Raw genomic sequence first — 24,152 nt, 5'->3', positions numbered from 1 at the left:
AGGATTCGGATCCCGTCGGGCGCTCCAAAAATGCCTCGAGATTGCCCTTATAATGATGTAGATTCAATCGCGCTTAAATATAAAAGTTATATCACACAATATGACATCTGAAACTATGTACTTACATATATTATTTGAACAATACAATTGTATTGCTTGAATTTGCTTAAATATGTAAACGTGATAAGTGTCTAACAAATAAGACTAAATACAATCTGTCCACAAAATTTGTTAATGCGCTCTCCAATTTTCATCATCGTACCTCATTTGCCATATCGTTGTTGCACAAGGAATCACAAAAATAACACCTAGACATTAACATTTTGAAATCTAAGCTCATTCTTACTTAGACTACGGATGTCCGCTTGCAAGTACACATGTATAGGATTATCATAGTCTGTACTATAACCGTAAAGGTGTGCTAACTATATATAAAACGTACGTTTCATTGTGTAAATTATTTCCCAAAAAACAACATCCAGTTGCTGGATACCGAATACATGTATATACATAGTTGTAAATGCTTAATAAAAAAAATCCAAAAATTTACGTCGGAACAGTGTTAGTATATGTTATTTTTATGTCGGTTCACATATTTATATCTCGTCCCCACGCAATTATAACTCAGTAAGTCGTGTAAACGGCTAAAGACGTATTGATAAGACACCACTTACTCTTAGGAATGACTAAATACGTCACCGAAACGACTTAGTAACTCGTTGTCAAGAGGCACCTAGCTTGTTTTCGGTGCAACTGTTATAGCATGTGAGAAGGCATCCAGTCGCTGCATGCCACTGTTTTTTTTTTCATTTTCGCGAGCAAGACAAATAAAAAAGATGCACGGGTGTGACACAGAGTCTTGTATGGATTCAACTTCACGTCTGTAAGGGTTGAAAACAAGCGTCACCCAATCTTGGTGGACGCAAGAACGGATAGGCCAGCTTGCCCCTCACGTTTGATCTTTGACAGACATGGCTCATACAGCAACTAAAAGTTTCTCAAGCTAGCACGTCAAGAAAGCATTATTCTTAGGGAGCTGTCCTGCCATACTAGCCATTGAACCCAGCCATTTAATAGGTCTGTATTTATAGCACCCAACAACAGTTTGAATGCCAATGTCGACGAATTCGTAAAAATACTTGATGTTCTCGTGATAACTCAACTTTTTAGGAATGTATGGCAAAGCGTGGGTGACTAATGTAATCACCTGGAATATCATAAGCGGTTGCCGAGCAACCGGCGCCCATCCTTTCAACCCAAGCAACAATCCTGACCTCGCTTACCTACCAAGTGCGTAACGCGCTGCACAGACCTCAAGTAATTAAGACGCGACAGAGACCTAAATTCATCATAGAACTTACGAGTCCGAGACCTCAAGTCTGGCTGTAACTATTTTGGGTTTTGCCTCAAGTCATCCTGCAACTACAAGGGTGTAACCTGAACTGGTCTAAAGCTATCCAGTCCGGAACTTTAAGTCTGTCCGCACAAGTCGTGGCCCCTCGCATTCCTTCAGCATTTCATTCATATCGCGTATCAGATAAACAAACTAGAAGTAAGGTCATGCCATCCGCACTGATTGGTGCATCTTCAAGTGGACGTTAATTGATTCCATCACTACGTTTGATCTACTGCTACCAATAGGTAATCCTATCACTGATCTTCCCCTACACATTACACATGACTGCTTTCTTACAAAATTGACCTGCAGTGATGTTCCGGAATAAACCGACGGGTTAAAGGATAGTTTACCAGGCAGAGTAATATATATGTTGCCACAGATAAAAAAAGCTCTGGAAATAGTTCTAAGTGGGGTCATAAAACAAGTGCTCTAATAAATATTAAAAGTTCTTCAAGTTCTTCCCAGCAGACAGCTTTTAGGACACTAACACTGGATGAAATAATTATCATCCAAATGCATCAAAAACAAAATTAACACATTGAACATTCAGATTCTCTTTCATCCTATTATTTGTTATGTTTAGGCAGTCCCACCATATAAATGTAGATTATTCCAAATTCACGTATTATTTTTCTTGAACAAAGGTATTAAACAATTGTGATTGATTTCAATATTTATTGTGATATATTTACTACTAAGAGTCAACACTTTCTCAAGAAATGTTATTGAAAGACTAAGCTGCCTTCATAAGTGTTTGGGTTATTTACGACAATCAAAATTGGAAGAAAAGCAAATGTTCAAGTAAGGGTACATCGCTAAGGGAAATACTTGAAAAGCACTTCCCTTTATCTAACATAAAAACAAAAACGACAAAAAGAAAAACTGAAAGCAATCGTACGTTGTAATTACAGCGGATAAAGTGTACGATCAGTGTACGAATTGAAAAAGAAAGAAAAAAAGAAGCAAACGAAGCAAATTAAAAAGAAAGTAAAAAAAAACGAAAAAGTAAAAATATTTTTTTTCACACTGTGGTTTGAATTTTGTTTTGTTTGATTGATTTGTCACGCAATACATTACATTTCATTTTAGGTGCATCACGGCATTTGCCTGGTTTTATCAACAGCGATGTCGTTATCCTAGCAACTTGGGTCACAATACTGTTCAGCCTTAAGAACAACCCGGTCAGTAATTGAACTCGCAAAACCCGTCCCGAGGATGGCGCCAAGTGCCTTTGGATCGTATTCACGTTTAGCTCCTTTCAAATATAAATACATACTTTTGTTTTCGTGTTTTCTAATGTAACAGTCGTCTGATGCAAAGGTGTCTGAAAATGTTCTTATATGGTAAATTGCTTAGGGCTCAAAATCTCTTCCGTTCGCGATGCGGCTCAACTCCAGAAGTTATTTCAAGTCGTTTGTCAAATGACGCTATAGGATTTTTAAAAAGAAATATATTTTAGCTCGAGTGCATCGAAAGCCTATAGCTTATAGAAACGCTTAATAGTCCGTTTCGAGGTAAGAACAAGTATTTCTTAGTGGGAGATCAAAAGAACTCGCCCAGATTGGGGATCGAACAAGTGACCTTCCGGTCGATATGCAGGCGCCATATCCACTACGACGCGGCTGTTTAAAAATCAATCGAAATGTCACAGGAATTAATCGGCTCTTTAATAACAGTGTTTGACTTAACATCGAGCATATCCGTCTCTTCATCGAAATTGTCCGCCTCATAGTCGATGACGGGTCTGGCACGAGTTGTCAAATCATACCATATTTTATTAAACGAGTTCAGGAATTGTGTTAGTAAGCGAGCATTTGGCGAGCTTACTAACGAATTTCCTGGGCGAGTTTAATAAAATATGGTATGATATGACAACGAGTGTCAGATCTTTTTTATCACATGCTTTGAAATGAGCAAATTAAATAAATATTTACGCAAACATAATGATAAATCCCGAATGATGTTTACATTTCGTGCCGTCATTTGACGTTGCAACGTCATTTAAGCAAAATAACAAAATGTGATTGGTCAATAAACGAAAACTAAGCCAATGAAAACGCCGTAAAAGTATATTACACATGTGTAATATAAAAAATATGCAATGGTTATATTACATGGGAAACAGGGTATGTCATGTGATAAATACCCATATAACCGACATTGAAGGGTTTAAACAAGGAACCGGGGACATCCAGCCGGGTACAAAAGCAAAGAAACACCGACCCTGTTCCTGTGTCGTTCTGAGTTTATTTACAGGTCCCACGCCCCTTCACAGAGTCATTTTAGCTGGACCTGCCCCTGTGACCTTTCAGGAGAAAAAGATTGATTTTGAGCCAAAGTAGGTCAAATTTACCCCGGTTGCCCGGGTGTTCGCCAAATAATAATTATTATTATTATTATTGTTTTTTATTTTTTTTAATATTTTTGTTTGAATAGTTCAGTGCACGCTGGCCTGTTCCTTAAAAAGGACACATTTAAATAGTGACGTAAATGTGTCACACTCTCGATCATTTTATCCCAGTGCAACTATGTTAATACCATTATAGACATATACGAATGCGTTAAAATTGCAAAAATCATTTGTGTGGAGTAAAACATCGACATTTGCTTTCAATTTACAACATCAAACATGGTTAGATAAGGATTTTAAATTTGTATTGTTATAGTGTTAACATCGCTTGAAAACTAGAACACGCAAACAAATTGAAACAATCGCCAGATAACGGTCAAACAACTACAAAAAGGAACTTGAAAAAGGCGGACAAAGAAAACAAAATGGCGCAGAATGTTCCAAATTTTCAAAATGTTGTGTGTTGACCACCTTCTAGTTGTCATAAAGATGATTTTATTTATATATCTTATTCATTTGTACGTTAATTGTATTAAAAATACGTGTACATCAGTTTATAAAGTTACAAGTACGAAACCGCCATTGAATGCCACATGTAACGTAAATTCAAAACCTTTGTACTTATTTCAATATTATTTTTTAATTGTTGTTATTATTATCTGAAATAGCTGATTTGTGCCCCGTGTCAAAAAATCGCTAACAACCGCAGTGCGTCCATTGATTGCGTTATATGAGTTTTCTTTTATTCGATAACAATGCGCATTATTTTTAGTTCACAAAAACACAGTTTTGTCTATTATAAAACGCTTGATTTTCTTTCAATTTCGACGGTGTACCCACATTGAAACCGTTATTATTACTTTTTCGTAATCTATCGAATAACGGTCTTTCGAAAAAGTACTGATTAACTTTGTACATATAGACAATGTAAATTCTATAAATGACAGATATATTGGTCGTTTTGCGCGATACTATATATATATATATATATATATATATATATATATATATATGTATATATATATATATGGATCCTTAAAGACAAGCATCAAAATGACTTAAACAATATACGTTAACTCATTCGATATAAATTTTGAAACTAGATTGCGAACCTTTTAATAAACCTTGTGAGCCTCAAGAAGGGTGGTGCGGTGGTCGAGTGGTAACACTCTGGTCTACCATTCCAGAGGTCCCCGGTTCAAATCCCGGCCGGGGCACTGGACATTTCAGAAATGCTTCAAGTGTTTCCCACCCAACTAGAGATGTACTGGTATGAAACCCAGGTATTTCTCGCGTGTATCGGTGCTATACACTGAGCACGAAAAAGAACCAAGGTATCTATTCGCAAAGAGCTAGGGTATCGCACCCGGATTCCTTGTATCTCAATACTGTCTCTTCTGCTTGCTGTCTCTTTAGCAAAACCAAAGGACCCCATTGGAAATAAGTGCTTGCACTTTCATGGGTTATCCTTGACCGCAAGGTCAAAATAAATACAAATACAAGGAACTTGACGCTTAACGACACTGAATACTTCCTTAGGCTCTTCAGTACACACTTTTAGGCTGAGTAAGTTACTAGCGCAGGGAATGAATGAAACATAACTCCAGTAGCCAATATATTGTTAAAGGAAGTAAAATACATTTCTAAAGTTGTGTATGATGTATACTCTCTACTAAATGAATGTTGACATAAGGTTTTGATATACATGTGTAAAGAAAATACAAAGTGTATGAATGTTAATGTGTTGCCAAAATACTTTAGATTCTAAGCATACATGAGTATGAATCAAATTCATCTTACATGTGTTTTTTCCTATACTTCGAAAAACAAATGTCTTAGAAAACAAATTGTGTACCCTATACATTGCATAACAAAAATATCTTTATCGTATGTATCGCTTTTCTGAAAACAATACGCCTCATTATGACTTTTCTTCCATTTATGAGTATTCAGTAGGGCTCAAACGGGAAAAAAAAATGTCTTGGCGGGGCGTAAAAATAAAAAAAAAGTGAAATGTCGGTTCAGTTCTGGTCAGATTTAAATACGTTTACAAAAAACTGCATTTAACAACGATGTTTCTTTAGCGCATGAATATTACATACACTTAATCTATGAGAAAAAGCAGTATAAACAATAATCAAATTATGACCAAAATGCTGAAGAATGCTACTGTGTATTATGTTAACATCACAGTGTTGAACATAAATGTTAGTATTGTGTTGCACTGAGGTCTTTCGTTTTATATGTTTTACGGGCTAGAAAGATAAAAGCACATATTTTCAACCAAAAATAAATGGTCTCTTACTTGTGAATGTGAAGAAAGAAAGTTTTTCATATTTTCGCTTTATAATTCCCTTTCAAGTTTAAAGTCGAAAGAGTTTTTAAAGACAAGTTCCGTTTCAGAAATTCGCCATGTATTTGTCCAAATACTTTTCAGAATACCATACATTCACTTACATGAGTTTCTTTGCACCCTTAAATTGGGTTCAAAAGAATGCTTAAATAATTGAGAATACAACTAAAATGTAACTATTTATTCTACCTACAAAGAAGCGCCGTATGTTTCCTTCCGGCGATTAGCGACCCGACCCGGTACCGTTTGGAAAAGCTTTATCTCGGATCCGCTTGTATGTTTTTGACCCTTGAATTCGATTCTTTTTCGGGTACCCGTTTGAACCCAATTATACAGGAACAAGAACTATGGAAACTTAGTCATAGGAAAAAGGCCAAACAGATCAAATAAATAACGCACGTTTCTATACAGATTTGAAACAACTTTGAGATAGGCTCTATATCCGACAACAACAATTACAAGGTTTAATCCTTTAAAACACGCTTGCATGGGTATCGTTTGTTTTTGTATGCTCTCACAGAGTATAGTAGTCTTGTGATAAGACACAATTAGGTTTTCAGTCACAAACGAACTTGTGACGTATTTTCAAATATGTACAGCATTGTAAACACCTGTGCTGACGTATCATCTAGGTAATTGTCATGGAATGTGGACGCAAAACATGTGATTGACGTTTCAGTTTAATCCTTTAACGCATCTAGGACATTTGTTTCTATACTCGCTAATAACTCGCGTATTAAAATTCCAAATATGGAATTGCATAACAAAATGTGTCTAACTCTACAAATTTGTATAAAACTTGAATTATGATAACCATTGTATCGAAAAAAGTGAACTGATCTTTGTTCATGCGACTTTCCATTTTCTTTCCATTTTTTTAAATAGGGCAAATGATCGCACATCCACACAAATAATGCACTTTACATCTTATACTCTTGTAGAAGTTGAGTGCCGCAAGAGGTTAAGTGCTTAACGCGGAAGAAAGAGAATAATGCTAAGTAAAAATGCATATATACATATTACTCTAAATTGCGAAAGATATTTATTTGAATTCTAGATTTGGTTATCAAAGATGCATATTATGGGATATTTAACTGTTGGCTTAACAGTTATTCTTGTTGAAAGCACAAATCAAGGTAGATTTGGTTTTATATTGTTTATTATTTTATTAATATTAGTTTAATTAAATGTTTTATCCTTTCAGTTTTTCTTTCTTTTTTTCATCTTTATGTCTTTCTGTTTTATGTTGTGTTTTGGATTGTATTACTAACTGTCGTATATTCATTCTTTCGTTTATAGCACCGATTCATGTCTATACATTTAACAGGCACTGTTCGGCTAGCTGGTGGAGGTAATAATTGGGGACGAGTTGAGGTGTTTCATGATGGTGTGTGGGGAACAGTCTGCAGTGACAACATTTATAATTTGGATGACGTAATTTGCGCTCAGCTTGGGTATGTAAAATATAAATCAGAACAGAACTGAATTAATATTTAAAAAATGGTTACTTGTGTAATAATATTCATCAGCATAAACAATGTAAAAGCAAGGATATTTCAGTAAATATAATTGGTTCCTTCTGCAAATATTTCAAGTTTGAATAACACGTATGTAAGCAGCAGTTAACTTAAAACGAATACGTTTTTTGACAGTTTCTTCAACTACGTAGATTATTGTTATTTTCATAGAAGTCGTATACAGAATGTAGCCATATCACAAATGAACGTTTTTTTTCGCAGTTTACGTATGTATACTTATGAATCAAACATGAATTAGCTAAATGTTAATGTTTGTCATGGATGTAATGTAGGACGGTGAATTAATACGCTTATATAGTATGTTCATACCAAAGGGTTTCAATTATATATATAGTTTTTTACGCTGTTAATAAGTAATGTCAGTTTAAGCATAGAAAGTCTATGGTATCGTTTTTTTTTATATTTTAATAATCAATCACTGTATATTTGATGGATACGAATTAATTTTAATACGCTTTTTCTATGTCGATACAATTGCAATTTTGGCAGAATTATATAGCATCGTTGCATTTTGAGACGATATTCTTATTTTTCTAACAGCATCCAAATAAAATAATACCGTTATATATAGAGAGAGCTTTTGATCAATTGTATAATATGGTTAGAAACCTATTATTTTCTTTAGTGCTTTGTCCATTCCAATTCGTCTCTATTCAAGTCATCTTGCATTGCTCTTTTGCAAATGATTCCCATAGTATTCTTTAATAATATAAGGCACGCACACAAGGAAAGTTTTAACAAGTTCGTTAAAATTCAATAATAATTAAAACGAAATAAAGTTCACCATTCAGACCCATATTGCTGGAAATAATTTTGTTTTGAGGATGCTTATAGTATTTATTATAGCCTGACAGCATTTATCCTAAAATTATATAAATTTAATATCCTCCCTTTGCATGTGTTGTTCGCAATATAACTCAACTTTTCTTCCAGATTGAACAATAGTCAATTTTTAGAACGTGTCGATATCCCTAAGGGAACGGGTAAAATTTGGTTGCAAGTTTCCACGTGTACGTATGGTTCATTGTCCGTCAAGAACTGTTCCCACTACGGTTGGGGAAACCACAGTTGTGACCACAACAAAGACATTGGTGTATTATGTGATTTTAAAGGTAATCAAACTTATTGTTTTTCTATTGGTCAATACAAAGTGTTTTACTGTACGAACATAAAACATAAAACAAGGGATATTTAAGAATTTGACAGAAGTTTTCCGCATGCATCGGTATACGAATTGTAGTAAAAGTAACGCATAATTTACAAAAACGGCGACGGCATTTATACACTGTTAGCGTATTTTTTCATGCATTTCATAATCCAATGGCATGGACAAAACTTTAATGTAATTCTTATTTTAAGAAAAAAATCAGATTTTGATTTCAAATTAAGCTAAATTGTTATACGTAGGACAAAATACATCAATTTCGGGAAAAGCATAATATATTAGATATAATAATCAAAATAGCAATTCAAACTCAAATATTAAATTGGTTATAGAAATTTGTCTTACCATTAAGGGTGTGGGACGCCGAGCAAAATCGCCAACGGAAATATAATCTTTAGTAACGGAGCGTACAATGCAGCTGCTCGAGTTGTGTGTGACCTAGGATACCGCGTTTACCGAAACTTAACAAACGGAAGTGTGAGATGCATGCCAACCGGTAATTGGGAGAGTGTACAATGTGAAGCAAATGGTAATATTACAAATATCCATGGGATACCGTAATATATAAAACACTATACGCGAGTCAGCTATGAAATATATACAAATAAATCACACTTAACTTATGAACTATATTTCAACTTCTTATTCAAACTTTGGGACATTTCTCACCTGTACGAGTAGAAAAACTTCAATACATAACATAAATATGTGTATGATTCAAATCTAAAACATTAAATTGATTGAACATTGGTTTGTTCATTCCTTCATCTACAACAAATCACTAATTTATATTACTTATAATTAACTGTTTATTTTTTCAGTTGCAGTACAGAATCCTGTATCATGTAAGAAATATGTATTTTAGCACGTTTTGTGATTTGGGGTAATAATACACATAATAAGTGGCTTCCACTCTCGTGTGGCATGAATGCGCATTTATTTTCAAGAATGATTCAACTCGCTTAACATTAAGGACACACAGTCAAGTCGTGAAATATAACCCATCGCAACCGTTTTCATTATATCTCTCTTTGATTATTGACACTAAACCTAATTTCGATAATAGACAGTCGTTAATTACGAAAAGGAAATTATATTCTATATGCTTTGTTGTAATAAATGATACAACTTTATTATTAAATCTTACTTAATGAAATTTTTTTTAATGCAACGTCAATAGGGATCCCGCATAGTGTGGGAAGTTGCATAATACGTCATATATTTTTACGCAAAAAATGGAAATAAAATGAGAAGCTCTATATTTGAAAGTGGTGCCTCTGTCAATATTTGTTAAACAATACACCAACGGCCATCTCTGCGATGCTTTTTAAAGCGGAATGCAAGTGATAATACAATTTATTATATTAAATGCATAACCTACATGAATAAGTTAACGTAAATTTATTGTTACAATGATTGTATGAGGAAATAGTGATTTAATTATATTATGCTTCAAAGGAAAGCATAATACTATAATGTTTGGTTATGTTCTGCTGGAACTCCCAAAAAAGCGCTCGTATATGTTTGCAACGTCTTATTTAGCTCACTTAACGGTTATACAAAAGCTTTATATCCCTTTATACATAGTGAATGTTCGACTGAGCGGAGGAGGTGTCAACTGGGGACTTGTTGAAGTTTTACATGATGGCGAATGGGGGACAGTGTGCAATCACTATATTGATTTAAATTTTGCCGATGTGCTGTGCAGTCAACTTGGGTAATGTATTAATGTAGTGTACTAGTATATGGTCTATCGCTCAATCTTTAACATGAAATACATTTATTAAATCAGGAATAAAGAATTGATCATCATTATGAATATTATGTTCAGGAAATTATACACTACTGTTCAATTTAAAATTTTGCAAAAAATGAATTCACTCAATGCAAAATTGTACAAATGTCTGTGATTAAAATTGATTTTAACTGCCTATACTTCTATATGCATTCGGTTATTTAACTCATGTAAGAACGAAGTGCACAATCGTAAGCCATCGTCGTCCGGAATCCATCAGTTATCGTTTCATTATTAAACACACGCTTTAAAACAAACATTACTATTATAGCATCCATATTCAAATTAAATCGCGATTAAAGAGAACGATATTGTTTTTTAAGAACGATGATACTTATCTATTTTTATAATACCAAACGTGTATCTAATTAATAATTTTAAATAGAGAAGTATCATCCCTCACAAAGAAACGTACTATCTGAAATTCTTAGAAATGATACACAAATGCGGCAAAATAACACACACAAATAAACTTATGAACATTTTCTTTGTCGCAGCAGTATTTTTTTTAATTAAGGGGCTGTTACGCTTCGAGTTAGATTGTGTATGATAATTTCATGCTGTTTACTGTTAGCTTCATTAGCGCTTTTAGACATCAGATTGCTCGAGAGCCACAAAAGATCACAATATGATCGTATTATTTGATTCCTTATTTCTTTTTGTATAAAATAACATGATAATTATTATGTGTATTTTCAGAATGCATAATGGAGATATTTTGTTAACTGACGAATTTCGGAAAGGTGCGGGGAAAATATGGCTGGATGACGTTAAGTGTTCAGGTGTGGAATTGACCATCGTAAATTGTACACACACACAATGGGGTTATTCAAATTGTGGTCATCATGAAGATGTTGGAGTTATATGCAATCCAATAAGTAAGGGCACTCCTTAAACATGATCTTTTATAGAACACTAGATGTTTTAACTAAATGTATCCATCTATGAATAATTTCTACATATATATGTTTCTACGTTTAACAACAAATAAATTATGAACATGCGGATCGTAACAAAACGACCGTGAATAATTTATAATGGAATTTATCATTTAAAACTCATATGAATGAAGAGGTCATACATGATGCTTATTAATACGTTTTTGTTTCGGAGCTATGAAATGTTGTCTTATGTTTATATAACCCGTATAACATTGTTACGTACCATTTTCGAAAAAAATAAAATCGTTAATGGGTGTACATTTTAGACTGCGATATATCACCAAAAATCGAAAACGGAAAACTCGTAACCACAAGTTCAACGAGGAAAGGCTCAATGGCCAGAGTTGTATGTAATCAAGGTTACCGTGTCCACCAGAAATTAACAAATGGAGGTGTGAAATGTTTGCCCAATGGTCAATGGGAATATGTAAAATGCGAACTCAACGGTATGCTATTTTTTCACAATTTATTTTTAAAACGACATAATGTTAAATAACTTTGTTAGATATTGTATTTGATTTGGATTTGTTTGGAGTTTAACACAGTAACACACGTGAATCTAATTCTATATTTTATGAAACAACGCACATGCTAAGGTAAATTTCCCCTTTCAACACGTGCTCGCGGTTTTATTTGTGAGCGAAATATGTCCGTCGTCCATCATCGTGCCTCTTGAATCCAAAGTTGTAAAGACCTATTCTCCTAAGCCAACGATCAAATATTGATGTAAATCAATAGTTATGTGAAGAGAAATGATAGAAATAATAGACATTTAAAGAGTGCGGGTCTGTCGCATTAGCAGGTTATTGGAGCTAAAAATATTGCGTTTTTTTTTTCAAGTGGACATGTCAAACAATATTTTACTATTTTGTGTACATGTACTTTGTTCTTTGAAAATTGATACTAAGTTAATAGAACTAAACTATATTTTGGGAGTGACAACTTTGAGAATCATCTCCGCTTTATCATCCTTGAACATTTTGACAAAAAAATCTTCACAAAAATGATTGATGGATGGTCCTCTTTCAATGTGTATACAAAGTGCCTGTATGTTGCTTATTAATTGAGTAACTGTGTACTTGCATACTTTAGTCACGAGAGCCATACAAGATTTGTATAATGAAACCGCAGCAGTTCCATCGGGAAGTCAGGTACAAATGGTTCACTCCTGAAACTTAACTCTCACTTCTAGTTCGGAACATTTTACTCAACCACACCCTGGTACCCGATTCTCTTTGCGGGCAAAACGAAGTGAGGGGACTGGCACGTTTCGTAATGCCAATTGCAAATTCCTGGAGAGGAAATTGGCGCCGCCAAGATATCCTCAAGCCCACTGGAAGGAAATGACCAGGACAAATCAAAAACATACAAAGCCATGATGGTCGGGACCGCAATAACAACGACCGCGCATTCAACCGCCAATCTACAGTGGATGCGACAGGTTAGCACTGGAGCTAATCATATCGGCGAGAAAGGGAACAGCCATAGTAACATGCAACGTAAGAATAATGCGTGTGGCAAGTTCCATGAACTGATGCACGAGCTAAAGCGCTACCACTGAGACATCTTCGGAATAGCCGATATCAGGGTGCTAGGCTTCGGCGAAACATCACCCGACGAAGGGCACAATATATGGTTAGCGGTGATTATTCAATACATCGCCACGGGGTTGCAATCCTCGTTAGGGTAGACGTACTCAATAGCGTCATTAGTTGCATCCCAGTCTCCACCAGACTCATTTCCATCCGGATCACAGCGATACCTTACAATTTCACCATTATCCAGGTCTACGAAGCGGAGAAGATTGAACAGTTCTATAGCAAATTAGTGCGCATCATGACCAAAGTCCACAAGAAAGACATCCTCAGTATCCAAGGCGACTGGAAAAACCAAGCTTGGACCAGACGCATACCAAAACTGGTCAGGAAAAGAAGATAGCTTTGCTAAGGGGAGACAAGCGACAGAGGATTGAGACTAGCATGAATTCGCCAGAAGTCATCAACGGACCCTGGCTAACCCGTTCAGAACAGCGTCACGGGAGGTTCCAAACGACAAGTAAACACTCGTTTCGATTTCATACTGTCACCGTTACGGTTCAGGTCCAGCATGAACAAGGCGAGAACGTTTCCTGACGCAGACATCTGCATTGACCACGACTTAGTGCTCATAACCGTCAAGCTAAAGTTAAAGAGCAAGCGCATCTACGAGAACCCTCGCGTTGGATTTGACTTGCAGATAGTCCAGTGAAAGCAGAGGTATTTTAAGCACTGATAAATTGCAAGTTTTCAGCTTTAGAAAAGGGCACAGACATCATAACCAATGACATTAAGGATGCCCTGCGGTAATCGTTCGAAGAAGTTGTTGGCGGAGGGAGAAGGAAGAAGATGAAAGAGGCCAATGGGAGTGGATTGACGAGCAATTTATCAACATAGAAACAAATAGATGACCGCAGGCAGCAGCAAGAAGGCCTACAGCACCGTCAATATCCTCAGGAAGACCAGTCGCCCAGGGTCAGTGTTATAACAGACGCTGACGGGAAGTCCTAATCGGGTGGACTGAATACTGCATTGTCCTCTACAACTACCCGTTTCAATCAGACTCCAGTCTCTTTTCTTTGAAAACAATCCCAGACCAGATGCGGATGACGCAAGTCTGTCCATACTTAATGCAGTGATGGAAGAGGCAGTGCGTAATGTTCCTTCCGAGCTGATTAAACACAGATGAAAGGCAACGACTGCACTATGTCAAACGAGCTGGAGAAAAAGTGTCTGATTGAGCCGACGAAGCAACTGGTCATCCCCGTACCGAAAAAGGGCAACCTTAAATTGTGCGAACATTACAGCACAATTAACCCCATTAGCAATCCCAGCAAAGTCATGCTACGCATCATTTTCAATCGATTGAACAGAAAGGCCATGGGACTGCTGGTCGAAGACCAAGCTGGATTCAGAGCATGGATTAGCACAGTCGAACAGATCGTCAACTGCAGTGTCATAATGCAGAAAAACCCGCAACGCCAACGTGAGCTCTTGTTCATTTTATCGAATTTAATATAGGTTTCGACCGCGTGTGACATGATGGCCTATGACATGTAATGGGAGGATTCAACATTGACGAAGAGCTGGTGCAAGTCATCCAAGACGAAATACGTCCCATAACTCTACGTCCGTAAAGATGCTCTCTCTTATCCTGTTAAACATTTTCATAAGGAAGATAATGCAGTAGACTCTCCATGACAACAACACCTATATCTCCATCGGAGGAAGACCAAACTCCAACTTTAGATTCGCTGATGACCTCATGGGTTGCACCAGCCATGAACTTCTCACCAACATACTCAACAGTCATCACAATGAACGAAAAGAAGCTAGAAGAAGTGCTTCAAATACATGGAAGTAACCATGTCCAAGGATGCTACCAGTAACGCTGCGGTCCGAATAAGAAGTGGAATTTCGACCGCAGCGATAGCAAAACTGAGCAGGTTTTGGACAAGGAATTTAAGAAACTTTCCCAACAAGTAAATGTTCTACAAGTCCCTCGTTATCTCCATCCTATTGTACGGCTGCAGAACTTAGATGCTTCACGCAGGATGAAAGCATTTGAACAAAAATGTCGCATAAGACTGCTCAGCATCTCCTACACGGAGCACAAGACCAACGAATTCTTCCTGAACATTACTGCAACACTTGTTGGCCTACAAACTGGCGACCGTCAAACGACGAAAGCTGGCTTGGTTTGGACACGTATTCCGGCACTTTTCTTTGTTCAGGACTGTTCTTTAGGGTACGCTAGAGGGAGGTCGCCGTAGATGACACCAGAAGAAAAAGCTGTATGAACTTTTTGAAAGAGTTGACATTCCTTCTCATAGATCAATTACTCTAAGTAGCAAACAGCAGCCCTGATTGGAGGAACATTTCAATATCGTCGTCTCTCATTCCCCCATCGGTTATACCAGTAATGAGAATGACGATGATAATGAGCTTTTATGCAATCTTGTTCATGTGTGTCCAACATTAAATTCAACAGGTTAAGTCGTCGAAAAACCTTGTAAGCACAATAGATGCAATATTGGTGACTCAATCTTAAAGTGATATTATGCGCATTTTTTCACTGTTGAATTGAGCTGAAAAGAATTAACAGGTCAAAAGAGTTAGTTAAAATGTGGTAACTGACGAATTATCTGCAACTCATCTTGCTACCAGTTGTTCATAAAAATATATATTATATTCGATATTTTACATGACTGTACAGTCCACTAAGCCGAGTGGAACTGTCTTTTTATTAGGATCGGAGTTAGTGTTTGTGTGTCGTATGAATAGATATAAACGAATCTGCACTAAAATTAAATTTAGATTCACATCGTACATGCATGATCAGTTGTCAAACGAAAGTAAGGTTGATATTCAAATGCATTATTTTTCTCTTTCCGGGATATTGTTTTAATATGTTGATGCTGCATTAACAAATATAAGTGTATATGACGTGAAAATACCAAAAATAAACAACGGTTGCGATAGACACATATAAACATAGCATATACTGTTAGATGCGCATAATATCACTTTAATAACACTAGGTCAAAATGTTTAATGTAAGTGTATCTAAGGCATGGTAAAAACTCGGTAACGAGCGTCAAAAAGTAAAGCCGTCTGGTCAAGTTGTAGAAATTATATTGCTACCAATCTAGAGTCAAATATCATTACTCAATCTTGACCACACGTGTTCAGTATGTTTGTCTTAACAATATCTGGGCCGAGTTCAAATCTGGATCACTCGTGTCCAAAACCAAGGTCATCACGTCAAGTTAAAGGGAAACCGTTTTACCACACTAGAGGCCACATCTATAACCCAATATTCAAGAAAATTTGGTGGACGTTGTCTTCACCATATCCAGACCATGCCCGAATCTGGGTCGTATGGGTTCGCAAACTAGTTCACTAGCTCAAATCGTAGACGAAACTTGTTATCAACCAAAATGCCTTATTAATGACTAAATTTTGATTAACAGAATGTTTATCTTAACAATATCTAAACCGAGTTTGTATCTGGGTCAAATGAGTCCAAGACTATGTCACCAGGCCAACTATGACAAAAGTGTTACCTCTCTAGAGTCAACATGTCTGACTCAATCGTTGAAACTTGGTAAGAATTGACGCTTTGATAATATCTAGACTGAGTTATAATCATGGTAACGTGCGTCAAAAAGTAAGTAAGCCATGTCGAATCTAAGCAACATATTGTTACAATTATGTTATACTCAATCTCGATATGACGTAGTCAGAATATTCATCTTGACGATATCAAGTCGGATTTCTAATCTGGGTACCGACTGAGGCAGTTGGTGCACCTTAAATTTAGGTTATCGCAGAATGTCGACATTGACATATTGTTAATCTTTATATCGAACTGAAATATTGGAAATTACCATTTGATGATGTAGGTATTGCTTTCTTAGGATAAAATCATTATCTTAATATATGTTTCCTACATATTTTATTATGTCGACTGTATACATAGAACCCATTCAATAATATATGGTTCATCTATGTGGAATATGCGCTGATTAAAATGAATTATTTCTTACGTGCGCGGAATACGCATATTTAGGATATTTATGACGTTTAATTCAATTACAAAGCGATATTTGTTTTGGAAAGCAACAACAACAACAACAACTATTGTATATGAGTGTATATAAAAGGCACAAAACCACGAAAAGCGAATCAAAGTGTATGATTTGTTTCCTAAAATGTGCTCAATAAGTTTTCTATATCAATCAACGCTTATCAATCATTTCAGATTTGTTTAAAATAAACCGTACATGTAGCCTTCTGTGTTAAACTGCTGAATGATAATTTTAAATGATACATCTAAATTTGGTGTACATTTTTTAATGAAAATTGTGGATTGACACTCGTTGGTTGTTTTATTTGTGACAAGTCAAGAGATTAATAAATGAATAATTCGTAAATAATATTTCTTTTTAACACAGCATAAATCAACAATAATTATACTCGTACTATGCAAATGTATTCATTTTGTGTTCATTGTGATCATTAATTTATCTTTATATATACTGTGAACACATTTGGAACATTATTCAAGTATTTACGCATTGTATAAAATTAAATAAAACATATGTATTGCTTTTGGTTGAGATAATTACAATGTTTTATTGTATTTGTTTTTGTTTTGTACAACAGTTGCAGTTGATAATCGGACAGATACAGGTAGGCAATATAAAAATCAATGACAATATTTGTATTAGCCATCGAATTGAAATATTGTTTTTAATTACTTTTTTAGCGAGTTAATAAGCGTTAACTTTCAAAATTGCATATTTTATATCTTAACCTTTTATCCGTGTTTCCAAATTAAATAAACCTTCACTAAAATAGAATAAGGTGACATATTTTAATGTAAAATGGAAGTCCACTAGTTATTAAATTTGTTGTATTGAATAACTGTAAGACTATACTAACACTGTGTTTGGTTTCGTTTTGACAAACTGTGATTTCGTCCTCGGAAGCAGGTCATGGAGTGTTTGAGAAGTTTCTGTACGTTTTAAACATCACGGAATACTCAGCTTAAATAATACAAAAATTTACCCCATGCTGGACTACGATAACAGATAATCGAAGATAAAAACCACATTTAATATGCAGCTAGCTAATTTATTATTTAAAATTCATTATCAAGAACGTGTTCGCCTAATAATAGAATATTAATGTTAGCGTACAGTTTGTTCATCTTGAATTGTTAGACAAACAACATGAAATGTAGGACATCAGACAATCGCATAATTTAATGAAACTGCGTTCATAGCTCTTTTCTGAAGCAACACAAAACAATCGCGCAATTCAAGATACAGTTTTTCAACTATTCAAAATCCATCAATATCTATGATCATTACACGATATATTGATAATTTCCTAAATTGTGACATAATTCGACATCACGTTTTCAAACAGTTCATTAAATGTTATGTTATAAAACATTCAATTATGTATCTATTAACCACTTTCTCAATGCAGAATAAACACACTCCACATTTAGTTGTTCTTTGAAAGAAACCGTCATTTACATGGTCATTTTGAAAATGGCTACTTAAATTTACGTACATTGTCTAGTACAGTTATGGTAAAAGTCATTTTGTACAAAGGAAATGTTCGACTAACCGGAGGAGCTCGAAACTGGGGACTGGTAGAAGTTTTCCACCAGGGCGAGTGGGGAACAGTGTGCAATGACAACTGGGATTTAAATTTCGTCGATGTTCTCTGTAGCCAACTCGGGTACCATGCTTTTTTTGTTGATCTTGACCTTTAAATTTCTCAACTTTTAAGTTGGCAGTTTTACTTGTAATTAACTGGATTACAGCTGTATTCAGGTTTGATGCTACATAATTAGTATACCGCCATCAAGCATTGTTAATTAAATGTATTGTTTTCAACATCCGAAATAAGTGTCAACATTTGATATTGCAATATAGGCTTCCATAAGTTTCAATGATATTTGACGTAGAATGCAGTCAAAATAAAACAATCCATCTCATCCTTCATGGGTATAATATCATTTGAAAACGGACCTTGTAATTGTTGATGCATATTGATTGTCGATTACTAAATACCGCAAAAGGTGGATGTATGGGTTTAGATTTATCTAAGGTTCATATGCGTAAGCTTTTATGTATTTGATATTACAGTGTATATTGCAGCTTTATATATACTTGACAACTCAATCATATTCCAAAAACGTCACAACAAGCGTTACAGCCGATTTTAAAATTAACCTTCTCCAAATGACTTCTTTGTTTATTAATACAATTAAAACATACTATGTTTGCGTAATAATGTAACTGGTTAGACCTTTTCATTTTCAGGATGAGTGCTGGTGAAATTTTGAATTTTGGACGGGTGAAAATTAAAGAAAGCAGAGGCCCAGTTTGGCTAAAAATAGTCCAATGTTTTGGTTCTGAATTGTCTATTGAGGATTGTGTAAACGACGGATGGGGCAATCACAGCTGTTTGCTTAATAATGCATTTGGAGTCGCATGTAATCCTAAAGGTGGTTAATCGCAGTTTTTGTTTAAGTCACATATTGATTTCACCGAAGGGGATTATATGTTTACACTGCGTCTTTCCTATATGTCTGTCCATAAGGTTCTCTATTCGTCCGTCCGTCCGACAGTCTGCCCTAAAAATGGCTCATGAAATATCTCATAACAGAACATGAGGTATATAATAATACCTGCAAAATGTCAGGATAATACATGACCCCATTTTTACCAGAGGCCTAAGGTCAGGAGACTTAAAATAAAGCACAAACTAAAATTGTGACCAAAAAAGTACATAAACTATTATAAAACATTTGGTATACACATTCCGCTGTAGGTTTTCTCTATCTATATATGTCAATTAGGTCCAAACAATAGACAGCACGTATTTTTTACTTTTAAATGGTATTAACTTAATTTGTAGAATTGATAATACAAATGTGTATTTAAATATACGCTTGCTCACTTATGCAAAAGCCCCGACGTTGAATGAAGTTTTTTTTAGTGCATAAATACGGATACAGACTACAGATACAGCGCATTGTGTAGTAACACTTAAGAATAAAAGGAGAAAGCTCCATCTGTATCATAGAGTATCACTGTTCAACAACGGTTAAGAAAGATACACTAGATGTCAGTAAGGCAGTCTAAAGATGGAAACAAGGACCCATTGCATACACTAATAAATTAAAGGCATTTAATTACTTAAACTAACACTTCCCGTTGAAACCATTATGAATTACGTGTTATCTCTGTGATTAATGCTACAAACAAACGAATGAGACAACATTTATAAACTTTAATAAATACAACGGCGTAATAACAACTGAAAATGTAAAAAAAGCGTACGATTATTCTGAGTTTTAAAAGCGTACGGTTATTCTGAGTTTTATTGTAAGGTTGTTTTAAATATAATTAAATCATCTAAGTTCATATCACAAAAAATTTCAGGATGCGATGCCACACCTCAAATAACAAACGGTTATATAGAAAATAAAACATTACTCTGTCCGAATACATGCGACTTCGAGGACTTCGAGGACAGCGTCTCTCGGAATAATAGCAACATGGACCCACGTTGTACGCACAACAGTTACATGGAGAAGATAAGTTAACACAAGTCTTTAAATTAAAAAAAAATTAAAGGTGTATCCGTAGCAAAATCAATAGCAGTGGTATAAGTAAATGTAGTTGTGTATTATTATTATTTTATTGTAGTAGTAGTAGCAGTAGAAGTAGTAGTAGTAGTAGTAGTAGTAGTAGTAGTAGTAGTAGTAGTAGTAGTAGTGGTAGTAGTAGAAGGAGTAGTAGTAGTAGTAGTAGTAGTAGTAGTAGTAGTAGTAGTAGTAGTAGTAGTAGTAGTAGTAGAAGTAGTAGTAGTAGTAGTAGTGTTAGTAGTAGTAGTAGTAGTAGTAGTAGTAGTAGTAGTAGTAGTAGTAGTAGTAGTAGTAGTAGAAGTAGTAGTAGTAGTAGTAGTAGTAGTAGTAGTTGTTGTAGTAGTAGTAGTCGTAGTAGTAGTAGTAGTAATAGTAGTAGTAGTAGTAGTAGTAGTAGTTGCAGTAGTAGTAGTAGTAGTAGTACACCAGTAGTAGTAGTAGTAGTAGTAGTAGTAGTAGTAGTAGTAGTAGTAGTAGTAGTAGTAGTAGTAGTAGTAGTAGTAGTAGTAGTAGTAGTAGTAGTAGTAGTAGAAACAGAAGAAGAAGAAGAAGAAGAAGAAGCAGGATCAGGATGAGAGGAGGAAGAGGAAGAGGAGGAGAAGGAGGAAGAGGAGGAGGAGGAAAAAATAAGCAGAAAACGAATAGGAAGTAGCAGTTGTTGTAGTAGTAATATTAGTAATAGGATGTCATTTTGAAATTGTATCGATCGTTTGATTACTTTTACTGTAAGATGTTGCGTACGCGGGATAACATTCGCTAAAAGGAGATAAGGGGGATTAGCTGACCAGTTCATTACAATACTTAAGGACAGGTAATTGTGTTGTTTTATGTACCTAATTGAAACAACTATATGATTTTTTTTAAGTCAACGTGCGGCTCGCAGATGGAGGAATGAATTGGGGAAGAGTTGAAGTATTTTACAACGGCGAGTGGGGATCAGTGTGTGATGACGGAGCTGATGATTCTTTTGCAAATGTGCTATGTAAAGAGCTTGGGTAATTAAAAAAATATAATTTACTGAATAAAGGTAACTTACTTGTAAATTTACTTGCAACTGATTTTAAATATTAAAATGACTTAATATATAAATATTTAGCTCAACGTAATAGCTGCACTCAAAAATAAAGAAATACACAAAATAATCTTAAAAATGATATGATTTTCGTTGTCGTTAGAAAGAAGTGTTTTACAATGGTTTACAATGGATAACATTGTAATTTTTAGATTGAAAAATGGCGCATTGATGGAATATGAATCAACAGTGAAAGGAGTTGGCAAAATATGGTTAGATGAAGTAATTTGTACAGGGAGCGAATCGTCTATCGTTAATTGTACACACAATGATTGGGGTGGACATGACTGTTCTCACAGCGAAGATGTTGGCGTAGAGTGTTATGTAAATGGTAAACGTAACATCTGCTTTCACTGTAGATGCAATTTAAATTCAGTTGTTAAGACATAATGATTACCCTATTGATGCCCCTGCATTGAAATTGTTATCATTAAAGGAATGTCAAAGTACAATGTCTTTTCGATATACTATTTTATTATATTTTCAATATATATTTTCAATAAATATTTTCGATAGGTTAACATGTACTAGCCATTAAATTTATCAGCATACGTACACACTATTTAAATCAAACATTTAAGATTGTGTTCTACATCCGGACATTGTCAACAGAAAAAACAAAAGTGGGACCTTGACATTGTACGGTTCTGTCGTGAAAGTTTCATGCAACCCTGGATACAGGGCCTCACAGAACTTGACATTAAACAATATGAGATGCATGCCAAACGGCGAATGGGAGACAATCCGGTGTGAGAAGACGTGTAAGTATACTAATTTATTTAACATGGGCATTTGGATATCAGATAATTTGTGAATCCCATAATTATGTTTCTAGTGAAACGTTAAGACATTTCAATCGGTAACACGTCATGCATTTGTTACATAAATCAAATATATCTGTAAGAAAACGCTTATTTAAAATAAAATAGTTTATCAATGAGGGCGGCGTTTTCTCACTAGCCGAAGGGACATTATTTTTTCCGATTCAATTCTATGTTTCCTCAACAAATAGTATTTATTAATCGTCCCTTGATTAGCTCACTATTAACACAGTATTATATGGCTATGATTTATTACAGATATGTTGTGGTAAAGGAAGTAATTTGCAGTAATGTCTACACAATGCGACCTGTTAAGTTTCAGTAAAACTACTTTGTTTTTAAAGGACGGGGAGGGGGAGGTAGTCGCAGAAAGTAATACAATGTTGAATATATATATAACGTGTGCAGCATTCACAACCCGGAGGCATAGGATTGTCTTAAAACATTGTATACTTTAAGTCGGTTCAATCAGTTTGGTACGTGTGGTTTTCCATACGAATACCTTTACTGGACAGTATTCCGACTGATTCATTCACAAAGGAAGAAAAACTATACACTGTTCAAATATGCAACCAAAACACATGCACACATGTACCGCTCAGTAATAGTGGGTTTAGGAATTTACCCAATGTTAAAATCAGAGCGGGTCAAGTCCAAAATATTGAATAGTGTATAAGGCTTAGTAAAAATTTATCAAACGGTAAATTTGAAAGTCAAGATATTTCATATACTTTACTTACCATTCATAACAACAGTACTCGGTGAATGTCTAACTATCAACATTTAAACAGATCTTTTTTTATGTCGACTGAACTGTATATTAATCCGTTATTAAACATTATAATGAGTGTTGTAATTATATAGCTGATAAATCGTACTGTGGTAGTCTTTTTTTATACATGAAGTGCTAAATACGGCAAGCACATAATGTGAGTCTAATACGATATTTAATATGTTTGAAGTACTCAAATCTGTTAACCTAAATGTTCATATATCATTATTCTTACAAATTAATTCCGGCGCCTCCTAATTTCAAAACTATATACAAAAATAAAGCCTCATATCAGTCAAGTTTTGTTTGACAATACTTATTTTGAATTAATTAGGTTTTTTTCGCCACATTCTCATAATAAAATTCAATGCATAATGAAGTTAACTAAACACACGTACCCAAGAAACATAAAAACTTAAACCACTTACACTTTGTAAATATTTTTTCACTTATATTTATTTTGTTTAGATGAGCAAACGTTTGATTATTATATTGACCCCACATCCTATGCGGATCCTGTACAATGCCATTCGAGCATTGATTTTGACGGTTTTGTTTGGCCATCAGTTGATGCGGGGAACATTGTAAATAAAAATTGCTCGGACGGATACTCTGGTAACTTATTTCTTTTCATAATTAGCATATTCGGCACCTTCGTCGTTATTATGTTTATTGTCTTAAGTAGAAGCAATTGCAACATCCCTTTATCTTTATCTTTTTCGTCACCATAGTTTCG

The 24,152-nt window shown here is 35.0% G+C and overlaps 1 protein-coding gene across 27 annotated transcripts in view; it reads left to right on the top strand.

Annotated features, from left to right (window-relative positions):
• Positions 1-7,135: 7,135 nt before the first annotated feature.
• LOC127845801 (adhesion G protein-coupled receptor B3-like) overlaps positions 7,136-24,152 on the top strand; it is a 37,673-nt gene continuing 20,656 nt past the window's right edge. For 19 of the 27 annotated variants that reach the window (XR_008033448.1, XR_008033444.1, XR_008033446.1 and 16 more), the window contains exons 1-16: positions 7,136-7,238; positions 7,430-7,556; positions 8,574-8,752; positions 9,158-9,334; positions 9,627-9,650; positions 10,393-10,522; positions 11,300-11,478; positions 11,808-11,987; positions 17,745-17,771; positions 18,704-18,833; positions 19,421-19,605; positions 20,546-20,700; positions 21,616-21,746; positions 21,976-22,154; positions 22,405-22,584; positions 23,885-24,031. Coding sequence is in view for 22 of the 27 variants with exons in the window: in XM_052377055.1 (XP_052233015.1) it covers positions 7,175-7,238; positions 7,430-7,556; positions 8,574-8,752; positions 9,158-9,334; positions 9,627-9,650; positions 10,393-10,522; positions 11,300-11,478; positions 11,808-11,987; positions 17,745-17,771; positions 18,704-18,833; positions 19,421-19,605; positions 20,546-20,700; positions 21,616-21,746; positions 21,976-22,154; positions 22,405-22,584; positions 23,885-24,031 (2,194 nt within the window). In the remaining 5 variants the exon portion in view is untranslated. The remainder of the gene's footprint in view (positions 7,239-7,429; positions 7,557-8,573; positions 8,753-9,157; positions 9,335-9,626; positions 9,651-10,392; positions 10,523-11,299; positions 11,479-11,807; positions 11,988-17,744; positions 17,772-18,703; positions 18,834-19,420; positions 19,606-20,545; positions 20,701-21,615; positions 21,747-21,975; positions 22,155-22,404; positions 22,585-23,884; positions 24,032-24,152) is intronic. The other 8 variants (XM_052377089.1, XM_052377042.1, XM_052377095.1 and 5 more) reach the window with 3 other exon arrangements.

This window comes from Dreissena polymorpha, chromosome 1, assembly GCF_020536995.1.
Source record: "Dreissena polymorpha isolate Duluth1 chromosome 1, UMN_Dpol_1.0, whole genome shotgun sequence".
In the NCBI taxonomy this organism is placed as follows: Eukaryota; Metazoa; Mollusca; class Bivalvia; order Myida; family Dreissenidae; genus Dreissena; species Dreissena polymorpha.
This window is presented reverse-complemented; position numbering and strand designations above follow the sequence as displayed.